Source organism: Hyalella azteca, unplaced genomic scaffold (assembly GCF_000764305.2).
Source record: "Hyalella azteca isolate HAZT.00-mixed unplaced genomic scaffold, Hazt_2.0.2 contig3814, whole genome shotgun sequence".
Classification (NCBI taxonomy): Eukaryota; Metazoa; Arthropoda; class Malacostraca; order Amphipoda; family Hyalellidae; genus Hyalella; species Hyalella azteca.
In genome coordinates this window covers 417,563-432,797 of record NW_025934048.1, presented here as the reverse complement: position 1 = coordinate 432,797, position 15,235 = coordinate 417,563, and the positions used below count along the sequence as shown (strand labels likewise).

The 15,235-nt window shown below is 37.0% G+C and overlaps 1 protein-coding gene across 1 annotated transcript; it reads right to left on the bottom strand.

Moving 5' to 3' along the window:
* Positions 1-311: 311 nt before the first annotated feature.
* On the bottom strand, positions 312-13,945 carry LOC108674969. The gene is made up of 14 exons (XM_018162960.1): positions 13,667-13,945; positions 12,542-12,630; positions 11,687-11,811; positions 10,694-10,938; positions 9,996-10,113; positions 8,522-8,658; positions 8,138-8,256; positions 7,335-7,606; positions 6,262-6,385; positions 5,983-6,093; positions 5,226-5,404; positions 4,575-4,789; positions 2,345-2,611; positions 312-1,869 (listed from the first exon to the last, which is right to left on the bottom strand). Exons 1-14 carry the CDS (start codon positions 13,704-13,706, stop codon positions 1,844-1,846), a joined length of 2,067 nt encoding a protein of 688 aa, XP_018018449.1. The 5' UTR covers positions 13,707-13,945; the 3' UTR covers positions 312-1,843.
* Positions 13,946-15,235: the final 1,290 nt, after the last annotated feature.

Sequence of the window (15,235 nt, the reverse complement as noted above, 5' to 3'; positions counted from 1 at the left end):
TATTGGCAGAAGACCTACCATGCAATCCTCACCCAGTATTTAAGTGGTCTCACCTCTTAGGCTTAGGTGGGCTGGTCTTAGCTCTGAGGCTTAGTGTAGTTATTGAACGTTGAGCTTGAACGTTTACTCCAGGGCTTATTTAAGAGTTGAATTTGTGGCCCACGGGTGGACAAGAAAACTATCTATTTCGTAGATGCAGAATCACTTCCATAGCTGCATTCCGAAAACCATAGATGGACTCTTTAGAAGACACCGCGAAATTTGTTGAGACGAGGCTCAGCATGTCCATGCCAAAAATGAATACAACATGGTTGAAATATTCTCATTTATTGAGTAAAAAAATATTCTTTCAACTACGTAAGCATGGTAACACGAATTCGTAACCAGAAAAGCCATTGACATCTTGAGTTCTACAACAGAACTCGTAACACACGTCAGCGCTGGATAGGGTTAACAAAATTTAAAAGAAAATGAAATATTTTACGTTTCCTTTCTGCTGAAAATGGAAGTAGCGACGCTATGTACGCAAGCAGGAACTATGTTGAATGTATTAGAACGTAAGTGCAAAATAATATCCGAATTCCTGCTTCACACAGGAAAAATGCGATTTTAGACGGTATGTACGCAAGCAAGAACTATGTTGAATGTATTAGAGCGTAAGTGCAAATTAATAGCCGAATTCCTGCTTCACACAGGAAAAATGCGATTTTAGACGGTATGTACGCAAGCAAGAACTATGTTGAATGTATTAGAGCGTAAGTGCAAATTAATAGCCGAATTCCTGCTTCACACAGGAAAAATGCGATTTTAGCCCTTTACTACACACATTGTGATTTGTTGATTGAAATACTTTAATAGAGTAGGAGCAATACTGGACCATATTAATAAACAGGAGTAAACTTCAGTAGCAGTTCAGCGAGTACAATTTCCAAACAGTAGGCAAGTTTACTGGCCATTTTGATAAAAAGTTAAATCGTCTCCTGTTTAAATTGAATTGCAGCTAAAGTGACAAGTTTCAGTTATTCCAACAACCTAAGAGAAACTTGTATCGGGCTATGTGACGAAACAGACATCATTACGAAAATCAACGTCAAATCCGTAAACTAGCCGCAGAAACTTACAACTAATGTTTGGTAGTAGAAAGATCATTTTTGCCAACAATTTTGTTCACGTAATTTAAGCCTGGGAAGACAGAACAGCCGACAATAATGTAGGATATGAAAAATAAGGACCAAATCGTACCATTTAAACGTTGCTCCAAATTTCAGATCTCAAAGTAAACCTTGCAACACTATAGAGCTACCAAAGGAAATAAATGAGATTTTCAGAGGCAAAATTAAATACCGATCAAGTAAATTTGGTAGACATACAGATTGCGATGACTGAGAATTACTCGAGCAACGGAGAACAAAGCAGATCTCAGTGACGCTCCAAGATTGTGATGTGGTAAAGGACACAAGGTTGAGCGACAGAAAAGTAATATCTTACAAAACCAGCCTTAATGCCCAGTCAAATTAGAACAAAAGACAATCCGCTGAAATGAAATTTAAAAATTCAACGAACCTAGAATGACATGAATCGTTCAGATAGTACATGTTTATGTATTAAATCATTCTAACGGCATTCCTCCTTATTTGAATAAGTGGCCTTAGCCTCCATAATTCAAAGATCCTTTGTAACTTAACTAGAAAACATGACACCCATTTCATTGGTACAAAATGACACTATTTTGGCACGAACAAAACAACGAAAAGAAAAGGGCTAGATTACTTCTACAGCGCAGAGCAGACCTGATCAGCAGCATTCGTTGTATCACAGCACTGCAGCACATGCCAGGATGGGCTCAGTACACGTACATGTGATGGTAAACTGCACGAAAAGTTGAAGGAGTAAATAAGGCTCTGAGTTTGGGGAAAATCTTGCAACAATGATGCAATAAGAATTCAGGCTCTCGATTAAAACACAATTGAAATTAAAGCATAATATGATATGCATTTACATAATAATTGAAAAAATATTCACATTGAAACTTTTGTACTGGCAACAAAGCGATGCTCATTTAAATATTACACATTATTATGATTTGACGCATATTCATTCCGAAACATCCTTACCGAAATACGTCACATCTGATAATATACACACATTTCGGAAAAAATTATCTCAAATCTATTGTAATTGAGTGTCAATCGACTAACATTTTAGTTCAATTGTTCAGCTTCAAGTGCGACCGTTTCAAAAACAGAAGTGAGATAAATTTGCTAGTCACGAAACCAGGAATTTGATTCTGCGAGTTTGTTTATGAAAACTTAAGCTCTGAGACTAAAGAACACCACGAACTCACTCAAATCATCATCGTCATCAAATAGCCAGTTCTGGTCCGGATGATACCAATAATCGTCAGGATCGAAGCTAGAGAAGGCGTCGTCGTCAATATCATCGTCGTAGTCGTCATACGAGTCGTAATCGTCGTCATCATCATCATCATCATCAGAGTACAAGCGCCATCGGCAACCCGTCTTCTGGAGGAAGTCGTGGCCGAAGTCCAGCCACTCATTGTCAAAGCGACACGACCCGACGCGCTCGTAGATGTACGAGTCTAGCTTGTGGTCTGAAACAAAAACACGTGCATGCACATCAAAACGGTGTGAAAATTCTGAACCATGCATTTGTGGTGTTAATTCCGTAAAGCGATTGATGCTTTGTAATAGATGAGAAGCTCGAAAGCGTGAAAAGGGAAGAGAAATGCACGCTCAAGTACACCATAGAAATTGAGATTATTTGAGCTAGTCTGCACTATAAATTTTCATTGTTCCCGTTACCACGTTCCACTGACCTCCCACAGAGTCCCCTTAATCCTAAAAGTGGGCTACGGCCCTAAGATTTGAGACACGTTTTTATTCAAATTTCTGCTAACATGACAGTGGTTTGCTAACGTGATAACGTTCAGTTTTTCTGTTAGCGTTTAGGAGTATGGTAAATAAGTGTTATAGGTCCGCTGATAGTATCTGGCAAGGGCGGAATGACTGGGTCTCGGCAGCTGGAACTCCCACACCAGTCACTCTTACGTCACTGCTGTGCTGACTGACCAATACTCCATTGTTCCCTTTGTTTAACACAACTATTCCTAGCATAAACTGGACAGGTTTATGTTCCACTGAAGAGATAGTGAGTGCGCCAACTGTTCCTCACATAACTTGGATGGATTTATGTGTCAGTAAAGAGATGGTTTTCAAGTGCTCCCATAGAAGAGGAAGACCCATTTCGTGACAGAAGTGGTCGACTTCCTTGTTACCTCACGGCTGCTCCGTTTATCAATTTCCCAAGTTTGTCATCTGTACAAGACTCCGGCTGCCAGCTTCCCCAAACTCGTGGACTGGCTGTTTTTGGACCTACCCTGTGCTACAACGGGAGACGCTGTCAAGAAATCGCATGTGCCCCGATTTTTTTTTTTGCGCAAGAGAACAACAGACTCTAGGGATAATTCAATTCTTGGGCATTTTGGATAGAACAATTTTTTATAATGTTTAAGAGCTCAGGGACACAAACACTAGTTTTCAATTAAGGCCGCCGCGCGCAGTTTCTTCTTGGGTGAGGAAAATGGAATATTGGTGTGCGTATGGGCGGTAATAGGTTAAAAATGCTTCTGAATGCTGATGATGCTGCGATTATAAGTGAAACTAGAGTAGAACTACAAGTATGCCGGACTGTGTGATCGAGTATAGGAGTGACTTCAACGAGTAATTCAGTGGAGAGAAGAACCAAGTACTTGTGAATGAATCGGCTGAGGATATGAGCAGTGTGTCGCCGTTGGGAGGAATTAAGATTGTTTGGACAAATAAGTTTAGGTACTTAGGGATGTGTGTAGACCAGGAGGGATGTGAGAGAACAAAGGCCGCGAATTTAAGTAAGGCGAATCAATGGTTAGGTATACCTGGAAGTGCAGCAAAAGTGTATATGAAGTATCGAGGAAAGTGTGGAAGAGTGTGGCAGTGCCTAGCATTATATATGGATTGAATGTGATAGCATATAGTGATGGTGAGCTAGATAAACTGGAAATGGTACAGAATAGAGTGGCGAGAGCCTCTATATACTAGGAGCCATCAGGTGGACTGCAACGATTGTGGGTCTGTCTGAGGGAGCAAATGTAGCTATGTTTGAGAGTGTGAAAAGATACTTGGAGAACATGTGTACTTTGAAAGAGAAGAGGGTGGGAAGGCAAAGATGACAATGCCGAATGTTTTAGTCTTTTAGGTTTGTAGTGAATACTACTTATTAATTAAACTTTTTTTAACTGCCAAGTGCGACGTGAACTTCCATTTCAATTTTTTTACGCTAGAAAAAGATTTTTTATGCAGCATGCACAACCGATCAAAAGGTCTTGACCGGAGGTTAGCAAAATTCTAACAAGAATAAACCCACGGATGCGCGAGGAAATTCATGGATGAACATATCAGATCAACAGCAGAGAACACACCTCTTAAAAATGTCACATCAGATATTAACTCATAAAATATTAACTCATCACAAATCACTTGATTCGCGTATCTTCAGAAAGTCATGTGGGAGCAAACCTTTAATTTTGACTAGAGGATCTGCGAAGGTCACGTGGTGTTTGTAGACGACATGGAGTACGAGGGGCTCGTCGTGGTCGTGACATGCTGAGGGTGACTTGAACCTGCCCTCTGCCAGCGCCTTCCTGCGCAGCGCAGTGAGCTCCTGAGCCGTGGCGAGATCCACGGTCAACATCGCGGCGCCGATCTCGACCAGCTGAACGTGGGCCACGAGCCTGCAGGGCAACACACATTTAGGGAGGTTGTCTGAGTTAGCGGTATGGCGGCTACCGGCGAGGAATAAATGAGTAGGAGGACACAATTACGTGAGTGATAACTCAATGTAGACACAACAACTGTATATAAGTAGCTTGCAATGAAGTAGAACGACATGCAACTAGACGATGAAATAATGATTCAAATTCATTTTTAAAAAAATGCAAACACATTTGAGATCAAAAATTCTCATTTTGGGTAACAGCACTAGAGTGTGATAAAAACATGTAGTTGTTTGATAAAAATTAGTTTTATAATACTGAGTGAGTGAGAAAGATATGCCAATCAATCACCTGTAAAATTTTCTTGCTGAACAGAGAAATACGAGGCAGCCAAGAACCAGCCATTCAGGCACTTGACTTAACACAAATAAGCGAGAATCAAACATTGACTCACAGTTTCAGCTGAGCCAGCGAGAAATTCTGACTTTTGACAAAGACTCGCTGCAGCTGGGGCAGGCGCAGGAGGCTCTTGTACGAATCATCATCCAGATCAACAGAAGGCAGCGTCAGGGACTTCACTGACGCCGGCGCCAGCGAAAAGTCTACTGTGATGACTTCATGATCTATAAGCATCTAAGGAGGAAATATCAGAAAATTAATAATGAAGGTTTAACTCACAGCCAAACTAATCATTCAAGAATTGGTGTCCTCAGATCTAAAAAAGCCCAATGGTTGGTAAACAACTTAGACCTGCCATCAGGGTACGCTGAATGATGCATGCAATGAAGAAAATTTATGAAACACTACCTTTCTCACAAAAAATTTAGCAAAACTGCAAAACTTGCATTAAATGAATTAATTGTAAGACATAATAGCATAAGTTGCCAATGAATAAAAATTATATATTTTTTAGTGTAATGCAATATGCTTTTGCAATTTTTGAATTTCAAGTTCTTGCTCAATGTCATATTGACCTGCAGGCCTAGTAACGCGAGTTTTTGTCAGTAGGGGTCAGTGGCTACAGGAAGTTTTCAGAATAATATTTGTGTAAATCAAGTCCAATATTTTCACCCATGTATACTGAGTATCCAAACCACACGATAAGAACCACGAAAGTTTCAACAACTGTGGAAAAAGTCTAAGGAAAATATTGACAAGGTTTCAACCTCAATTTCCAGGAAATTTCCTTCCCACTCGGACTCGCAACTCACATCATCAATTTTTTCTGTTGAAAACTCGATGTAGAGATCCTCGATGTCAGGTAGCGCGCTTTTGAGAAGAACATCAATTTCAACTGAGTCAGAAGCAATGAAGTGCAGCACCTGCAGGAAAAAAATGTTCTGCAACATGAAACATCTAAAGGGCATACTTGACAGTTTCATCAGCCAGCACATGAATATTTAATGAAGATTCATTATTGTAATCAATTTATCTTACAAATTTTTGTACACGTCTGTCAGGCAGAAATCTTGACAAAAAACTGGACCCACCTTCAAGTTATTGAATGTCTTAAAATCGGGAGGCTTAGAATAAAAGGAGTAATCGAGTTGGAGTTGCACCAGCGCAGGACACTTTTGCGCCAAGGACGAGAGAATTCCCTCCTTCCTCACTTCTCTGCACGCCAAAAAAAAAGACTAAGACAACTTTTAAATTAAGCCACTTAATGGAAGATCTTAAATATGCAGCATTACTTATCTTTGCATGCAAGTTTTTTTCAATGTACTACCCACAATTTCGTACAACTCGAATACCCAGATGATATTAAATGCTGCTTGGATTTTCACTTGTGATGTTCACACATTCACGTCAATTGTGGACTAGGTCATTTACATTTGTTGCGCGTCGATTTACCCAGGATAATAAACAGCTTGATATAACTACTTAGCTTCAAAGATGAGCACTACGTATTTAGATAATGTTAACAAATAAATTTCAAGTGCATTTTTGCAGTCAATTCTGACATGACAATCTCCTATAAAAGATTTCTAACAAGACCACTAGATTCACCAAAAGGTTCTCAATGAGTCATGGTTTCAATAATAGTAATGGCATTTCGCAAACATTTCAGTTCATTCATCGCGGCAATATGAAAATTAAAAACAATATGTCTGCTTCAAAAAATCAAACCCCATAACGAGATACATTAAAATATTTTGCCAGCGAAACTATACTCTCATGAATTATAACTAGAACACATCTAATTAAAACTGGAGCTACCATTCAGATCAGACTTGCTCTCAATATTCAACCCGTCTTATAACACATCCAACTACAACAGCAAGTGCAGCTTGACTATCATCATAGGCCGGTGCTTGAGTAGCACCACCCATTGGAATTTCTTCCCCTGCCAAGCGCCAGTTACCTCCTCTAATTGCTTCTCTCTCTAACTGCTTACTTTATCTTATCCGTTACTTCCTTCAACCCGATACTTTCTCTTGTCTGTCACTTCCTATAACCTGTTCCTTCTTCAAACCTATTTTTCCTGTAGTCTGTTTTTCCTGTAACCCCTTTCTTCCATAGCTCATTTTTTCTGGTAACCTGTTTGATAAAATTCAAATCTTACAGACGTGGACGTAAGATGTTGTTGAACATGCGGAATGTCGTGAGACTCGAGTTGAAGGGAAGGTCTGGGAAGCTGCTATCGTTGCAAAATTGAAAGCCAGCTTTACAAAAATTTGCAAAGTCTTCAACGTTATGGATTGAGAGCTCTTTCAGAGGAGCTTGCAACTTCCGCACAAGAGCCCAATTGAGATGCCTCAATCTGCCCAGCCTCAAAACCTCCAAGCCTTTGCACTGTCTCAAGTCTCGCATCAATTCGTCAGAGTTGAATCTGCCCTGGAAAAAACATTCATTCATTAATCAGCTCATTGAAGGCTCGAGCGGAATCCTCTCATTCTTTAATTACAAAAATTCATTTCTTGAATAGTGCAAACGTTTTTATCCATAAAATATTGCAGAAGTTTGAATATAAAGACACATAAAGTACCATCTTCAAGCACAAGCGCTGAAGTGTCAGCAGAACATAGCAATAACTTAAGAAAAATGTAAGGAAAAATCCCGAGCTAATCACTAAGAGATAGAAGATGCAGGTCATATGAAGACAGAATATCGCACGAAAAATAAGCAATATTTTTGCCTCAATATCGACCAGGAAATGAATACAACATAAAGTGGATTTTGGTTATCAAAATTATGTCAGGGCATAGGTTGATAAATTCCGACCATTTACTATTGTAAGTATTGTTACAACTTATTCCTGCTCGGTATATATATATAGGTGCTGACATTATTAATATTAATAAATAGGCGAGAACAATGCACTATTGCTACGACACAGCATTGACAACTCTGCCGCACAAGCCTCACTTCGAGGCACAAAGTCCTGAGTTTGGTGCAGCGCGTGAAGATGGTCTTCATGGGGGTGTAGTGCTTTCTCTTATGCGAGAATTGAAGGCTTAAATCCTCCAAATTCACAGCAAGTCGACCTTGAATTGAAAAAAAAGTGAGCATTTGCAGTAATTTTGACAAGCATAGCATTTGATAATTTTGACAAGCATTTGTGTGCTGGACTAGATTATTTGAAACTCCAAGTCGTTTTGGTTCAGAGATACAAACAACATGTGACAAAATTAACAATCATATATATCAAAATGAATTTCCCAAAAAATCTGAACATCAGCTCTGTAACTAAGATTGTTTCTTATGTGTCTGATTTTGTATAAGCACAGACAAATGTCACTGCGTACGTACCTATAGCAGCGAATACGTTGATATCGAAGATGCACCGATACTCGTCGAGTCTGAGAGTAGTGAGGCGATTAGCGTTCATGATGAGCATCTTGTAGGTGCACAGCTTGAGGTTCTGCGTGAGCTGGGCCGGCGTCTTGCTGCAATGTAGAGCAAACGTGGCTATGCCGCTACACACCATCAATGCAAGACAAGTATGGCTCAAGTGCAGTGCTATCGTGGCTATGTCTTTACACACAATCATTACAAATTTTCAATAAAGTTTTGATCACAGGCATTTTAACTCACTTGGTTCTATTTATTAAGACTTTAGTTCATGTAGGTAAAACGCAGATTTTACTTCAGCAAAGAACAACTTAAAATTAATTGGTACTTTATCAGTCATCATTACACAACCCTGCCTAACTCCAGCTCCCTGCCTAACTCAAACTCTCCCTAGCACCTGTTGAACCGCTTGGACTCTTGACCTTGCACCACGTAGCTGATACTGATGTAAGGTCGGACTGCAATGTTACTGAGTTGGCTACGCTTGATGCGACTGTACAATAACACTTCAGATATGTATGAAAATGAAAAACTGAATGCTGTTATAATTTCTATCGTTCACATCAATATTAATAGAATAATGTCAATTAGTGTTTCAGTTATGAATCTACTTCACCACATGTTCCCAACAGAAGTAGAAGTTCCCAACAGAAGCAGAAGTTCTTAACTATCATAAATTTCAAGAATCAGTTATTAGACTACAAGAGGCGGAAGGTGTCGTAGCCAAGATGTTGAAGCAGGCAAGAGACAAGCAGTGTTAGCATCTCAAAGAGACAAACTGGCAAGGAGGGACAGGTGAACAGTAACTAAGACACTCGTACACGAGACATCGGCCGCCCATAGGAGAGAGAGAGGGAAGGAAAATGTTATGAATTCTGCCTCTGTAACAACTCCAACCCACAACTGAGAGCCGCCATCAGTCAAAGCGAGCTTTGTAGTGGGGCGCTCGGGAACAATGCCCCTAGGAATGCAAAATCCCTTAAGAAAGGGATTTCGTGTTCCCCAAAATGCTTCAGGAAAGGGGGCTCAGGAACAATGCCCAAAATCCCATCATGAAACATCACAATCACTTCAATGATAAGACCATCATACCAAGTTGAAATTTAAAAGGAATTTATAATTATAAATTCCTAATTATATATAATTTATAATTATTATAAATAATAATAATTTATAAATTATAATTATTTATAATTTATAAACAAGTGCACATACATTGGATCTGTAAACATGAAAGTATAGTTTAATTTTTATAGTTAGCCGATATTTTGTGCCTAATTATTTTTTTAGATGATTATAATTTAAAATAATATCTGCATCATGCCACAACACAAATGTATACTTATTTATTGCGGCAGTAGTGCCATAACACAATTCACTTCCATCCACTTTGGCCGACACATCACTCCAATGGCAGCGCACTTAAACCCACCTCCAGCTTTTAGGACGGTTAACCAAAGCACGTCGCCAGCTGCACTTGTCATGAGTGAAGTCTATGGCGCTGTTCTGGCCCAGCTCGCGGTAAACCAGGGACTGGAAGCGTCGACACACTGTGAGAATATGAACCATGAAATAGATTATAAGATGGATCAGAAGATGGATTATAAGATCAAGAAATGGATTATAATATGGATTACAAGATCAATAAATAGATTATAAGATGGATTATAAGATCAATAAATAGATTATAATTTATAAGATGGATTATATGATCAAGAAATAGATTATAAGATGGATTATAAGATCAAGAAATAGATTATAAGATCACTTGCTCCTCCCTATTCGACTGCAGGACATCTGGAAGAAGCTTAAGCAAGACAGTTGAAAAGTAGAGCAAGAAGAGTACAATTAAAAACAAATTTACATTCCTTGGATTGTAGTAGTTTACATTAAAATAGCTAACAGAAACATTCTCAGTAGACACATCTGAAAGTAGTACTTGAATATTATTTTAAAGTTGACTCCTGCATGTTCAATTTACATACGGTATTCTGTAGCATGGTTGGTTGTAAAACATACTTTCACTAATATCAACTAAAGTTAACTCACATGCTAGCAGTATGTGGATTGATTGGAATGACTGCTGTGAAACAGTCACGGCTGACTGGGCTCATTATTTATGCAATTTACCTGCTTCAAGAGTCAGTTGTTCAGCAACATTCAAATATTTCATTATATGAAGCAAGATGTCATCATGTAGTACGTGAAGTGTAGGCTGCCCACTGCATGCAGGTCTCAAGTCAAACTCTTCACTTGACAGCCTATGAGGCTCGTAGTACTTTGAGATGGGGCGATATGGGTCCCCCCAGTCATAATCTTGCCTAACGAATGCTTTCTGTTTTCCAAAGAACGCTGCATCGTAGCTACTCAAAATTCTGAAAAAATTGAGATTAAATATTATGTTGAAAGTGTTTTTTTACCGGGTAAAATAAAAAAAAAATTATTATTACATAGAACCACTCAATGTGCCAAATATAATAATTTGAGCAAATAGGCAGGTGCTTTGATCCTGGATGTAAAGCGGCAATGTAGCCAATGGTAATTGAGGTGCAACTAAACAGCTTTAAGTAAAGATGAACCTAAAGAGCAAGACAATATGCATTATTATAACCAATGGACCAGTTTCATGCAAGAGTTTAAATTGCTAATGGAAATAACAGCACAGAGTGGATATTGAAGGCATCAATTCAGAACAAATGCACCTTCTGAGAAATTAATCTAACCTCTTTCTGCTCTGTCACTTTCCTAGAAAACAACTCCCTTAGTTAACCCGATCTAAATACTCTTTCCTACACTATTACATAACAATTTCTCATACCTTACAATTTCTGGTAAGAATTTTGATGGAATTTAAACATGCATTGTTTTCAAACCCAAGCCAGCACATTCAAAAATGTGTCCTATAAGGTATCTAACGGAAAAAAATGAGTTATTTTTTGTGCCTTCAGTATATAATTGATACTTTGAGACCATACCTTTGACAGCAGACCAAAAGGAGTTACCAATATTCTTGCAGAATAGCACGGGCAAGTTGGGAAGCACTCAACACAATGTTAATAGCAAATAATTATCTTCATTATTATTATATCACAATTATTAAGTTCATTAGCTTCCTCAACTCACACATCACTTTTATGCCAGCTGGTGGGTTGAATGATGGCAGAGGCTGTCTTCTTGCCTGGCTTGCGCTTCAAAGTGATGCAGTCTTGTTCAATACGGAAATTCTCTGCTATCTGATGCTCAGTAACCTGATATTTAAATTGAAATAATAATCAACAGAAGAAGGGTCAAGGACAAATCATCTTTGATATAGGTACTTTCATAACAAAATACACCATACAATCATAAAAAAATGAATGGTTGATGTCAGTAGCTACTTTGATCAGAAATCTAAAAAGCAGTAAGTGGAATACTACTACCTAGTTCATTTAAGTCAAAAACAATCCAATTCTACATTAACAGTTGATTAAGAATCATTTCCAAATAGGCAGTCGGACATATACAAAGAAACATAATACTTTAGTCATGAAAACAGATAAATAAATTGCCAACTTAATTATCTGTGGACACAGGTATCTGCCAAATGAAATGAAAAAACAAGAAGAGGAAAAAAATGTTTAAAAGATTTTCCTACAAAATATTGCCAATTCTGATGAACTTGTTATTGTGAACTACAGCTACAATATATTATTTTTTTAGCTAGCCTATTTGTTAAACTTGTCTGCTGCAACCTTTCCAACCTGACATTTGAAACAAACTAAATCTTGAAATAAACTAATTGCAAGTCAGAAAAATTAATTACAGGGATAATACAAGCAAAATTTATAAAATCCACAGAATTAAAAAAAAATAGGAAAGTTATGGTTATAAAATGTTTTGCCATCCATAATGTAAATGGAGACAATCTGATTATACTTGTTAAATGGAGTCAAGTCAATACAGACAGGCAGGTAGCAAATCATTTAGAAACTAACATACCGATAAGGGCAAATTTCCAATATAAATGGTCAAGGGTGCAATTTGAGAGTTGACATCTTGAAATTCATAACCCCAACGTCTTGTTTCACCTGCTCAATGAGGAAAATTAAATAATTGATGATTAACCGTAACAAATTTTGATTACATTTACTTTGCTCAGCAAAAGAAAATTCACTTCACAAAAAATAATGCTTCATTGATCATCACAAAATTGTGCATAGACCGTCATTGATCAAATTAAGCACCAGGCATTAGGCAACATAGAATAAAAAGTAATTAACTTAAACTATGATTTCCCGTATTTCTCCAAAAATTAATAAAGTTGTCACTAAAATATTCATTTTTCTTTCAGGTATGTTTTTACAATATTTTACAACACTTCTCTTTAACTTCACTTCTTGTCTGTCTGTCTGTCTGTCTGCTACAAATCTTGTAATCGAAATTTAATACACTTCTACTTATCCTATCGATCTGAAATTTTGCACACTTGTGGAAAGTTGGAGACAATGCATGAATCAAATATCAAAAAAAATTATTTTGAAAAGTAAAAAAAAATTTTTTTTCAATATTAAAAAAATTGAAAAAATAATTTTGTCAGCTACAAATCTTATAACTGCTATTTGACACACTTTTACCTGTATAATTGATCTGAAATTTTGCACACTTGTGTGAAATCAGAGGCAATGCATGAATCAATTAATAAAATAAATAATTTTGAAAAAAGTTATATATTAAAAAAATGTATATATTAAAAAAATTTAAAAATTAATCAGAGGCAATGCATGAATCAATTAACAGAATAAATAATTTTGAAAGAAAATTTATATATTAAAAAAATTATATATATTATAAAATTTGAAAAGTTAATTTTTTTTAATTTTCGAAAATTAGATAAGAAATTCATTGTACATCTGTAAGATTGGAGATACTGGATTCTTTGGAAGTGTTGTCTTTAAAAAGTAATTTTTATACGTATATTATTTAGCACTAAATTCATTAGTCAGCAGTGAGCAGTCATTATGATTACATATATATTGCTTAATCAGTATTCACATAAAATTTAAGGTTTGTTAGTTTTATACTATCGTACTGAAGATTTAGCTCATACTTCATAGAGTAACTTACCTTCCCTGGTTGAATAGGCTGAATGCAGATACCACTGCATTTAAATTACTTTAATTTTTTGAAGCTCAAAAGCTATACTTAGTTCAAAAATTTAGTTGAAAATGGAGCATATATTAGGAAAGGGCAATGAATTTTGGTGGCGGGGGCTACGTGCTCTGACTGCCGTAGAAATTAATTATTTAATGCATAGATCATTGGGTGTTCCCTTCAACTTCAAATAGCACAAACCAATTTTGCGTTAAGCTAAGAAATATCTATTTGACATCAAAAAGGTAAGCATGTAACTGATGAAAGAAAAATTACAGGCACTAATAAAAAAATCTCGCAATAAAATATAATATATTTTATAATTGATTTCAAGATTTTAGGCATGAAAAAATCACACCTCCCAGTCTGAGGCATCTTCATAGGGTGTTTACCATGCTGCAGCTCAGCAGGTATTGTCCCAGCCAATGAATCACTGCTGTGCATATTTTCTGAGGGATATCACCCCACCAAGAGCTGATACAAGGTTCCTAGGAAGTGAAAGATTTTCCAAGTTGGAGTGAAACTCCCTCCTCAGGTTTGTATACAGTGAACACTGCAAGCTGAAATGATCAATGGTGTCCTCAGTACCATCAAACGGGGTAAAAGGGGACGGTTTTGAGCATTTTTTGTTGATAACTTCTTACCATGAAACATTTCAGAAATAAGTTTAGGCTCATTTTATAGCTCTTTGCAAGGGCTCTCCAATGGCATCTTCAAAAAAATTCCATATGCTTTTTGTAAGGTGCCAGACGCAAAATAAAACCATCCCTATTTACCCCTGGGAACGGGGTAATCTGGGACACTTGCAATAAAAGTTAATTTTAAAACGTTTGAAGCATGCAGTGTACTCATCCATTACTAACAGTACTTTGAAGTCCTCCTCTTTCATTGTAGATGATGTAGATGTAAAATAAATGACATTTTCTGTGATTTTTACTTGTTTTTCCTTTATTGATATTATATTGTTGCCGGAAGGCATTATTGCTTTTCTCCACTCAACCCATCTGTGTCATTAACCAATTTTCTTACTCAATGCATCCTTTTGTTTCATATCGTTTCAGAACAGAGGTAATAATTAAATTCCATTCAAGCCAAGAGTAATTCAGTAATTGAAATGCTGCCAAGACAGTTAAATGCATCAAGTTAATTCTGCAATACTGTTGAGTGAGTGAAGCTCTTCCAAATAATGTATATATATGTACGTTTTCCTTAATACTGCATTTTTCACATCTTTTTAACCGTTGCATTATTTATCTGCATTAATTGAGCACAACCCTACCATAATCTAGTTAACTTTGTTGCAAGTGTTCATAGACATAATGGTGATGCGGTCCTTGTTTTACCTAAATAACTTCACTTGCATTATTGTGTCAAATTTACTTCCAATGTTGTTTGCTTTGTGTTTATTAATTATGATTTTTGCACCAATAACTCTTGCAATCTAACTTACTATGCTAAATTATCAGTCCTTAATTTCCTAAATGTTTGTTCATTATTCAGTTGTAGCATGATTGCTTCAAGTTAATCTCTAAATTTAGGCAT

Coding starts and splice junctions, on each gene's coding strand:
- LOC108674969 (XM_018162960.1), bottom strand. CDS start 13,706: ATGCAGTGGTATCTGCATTCAGCCTATTCAACCAGGGAAG. Junction 10,114..10,693: donor ACAACTGACTCTTGAAGCAG/GTAAATTGCATA, acceptor ATATTCTCACAG/TGTGTCGACGCTTCCAGTCC. Junction 7,607..8,137: donor TCAGGACTTTGTGCCTCGAA/GTGAGGCTTGTG, acceptor TGTTTTTTCCAG/GGCAGATTCAACTCTGACGA.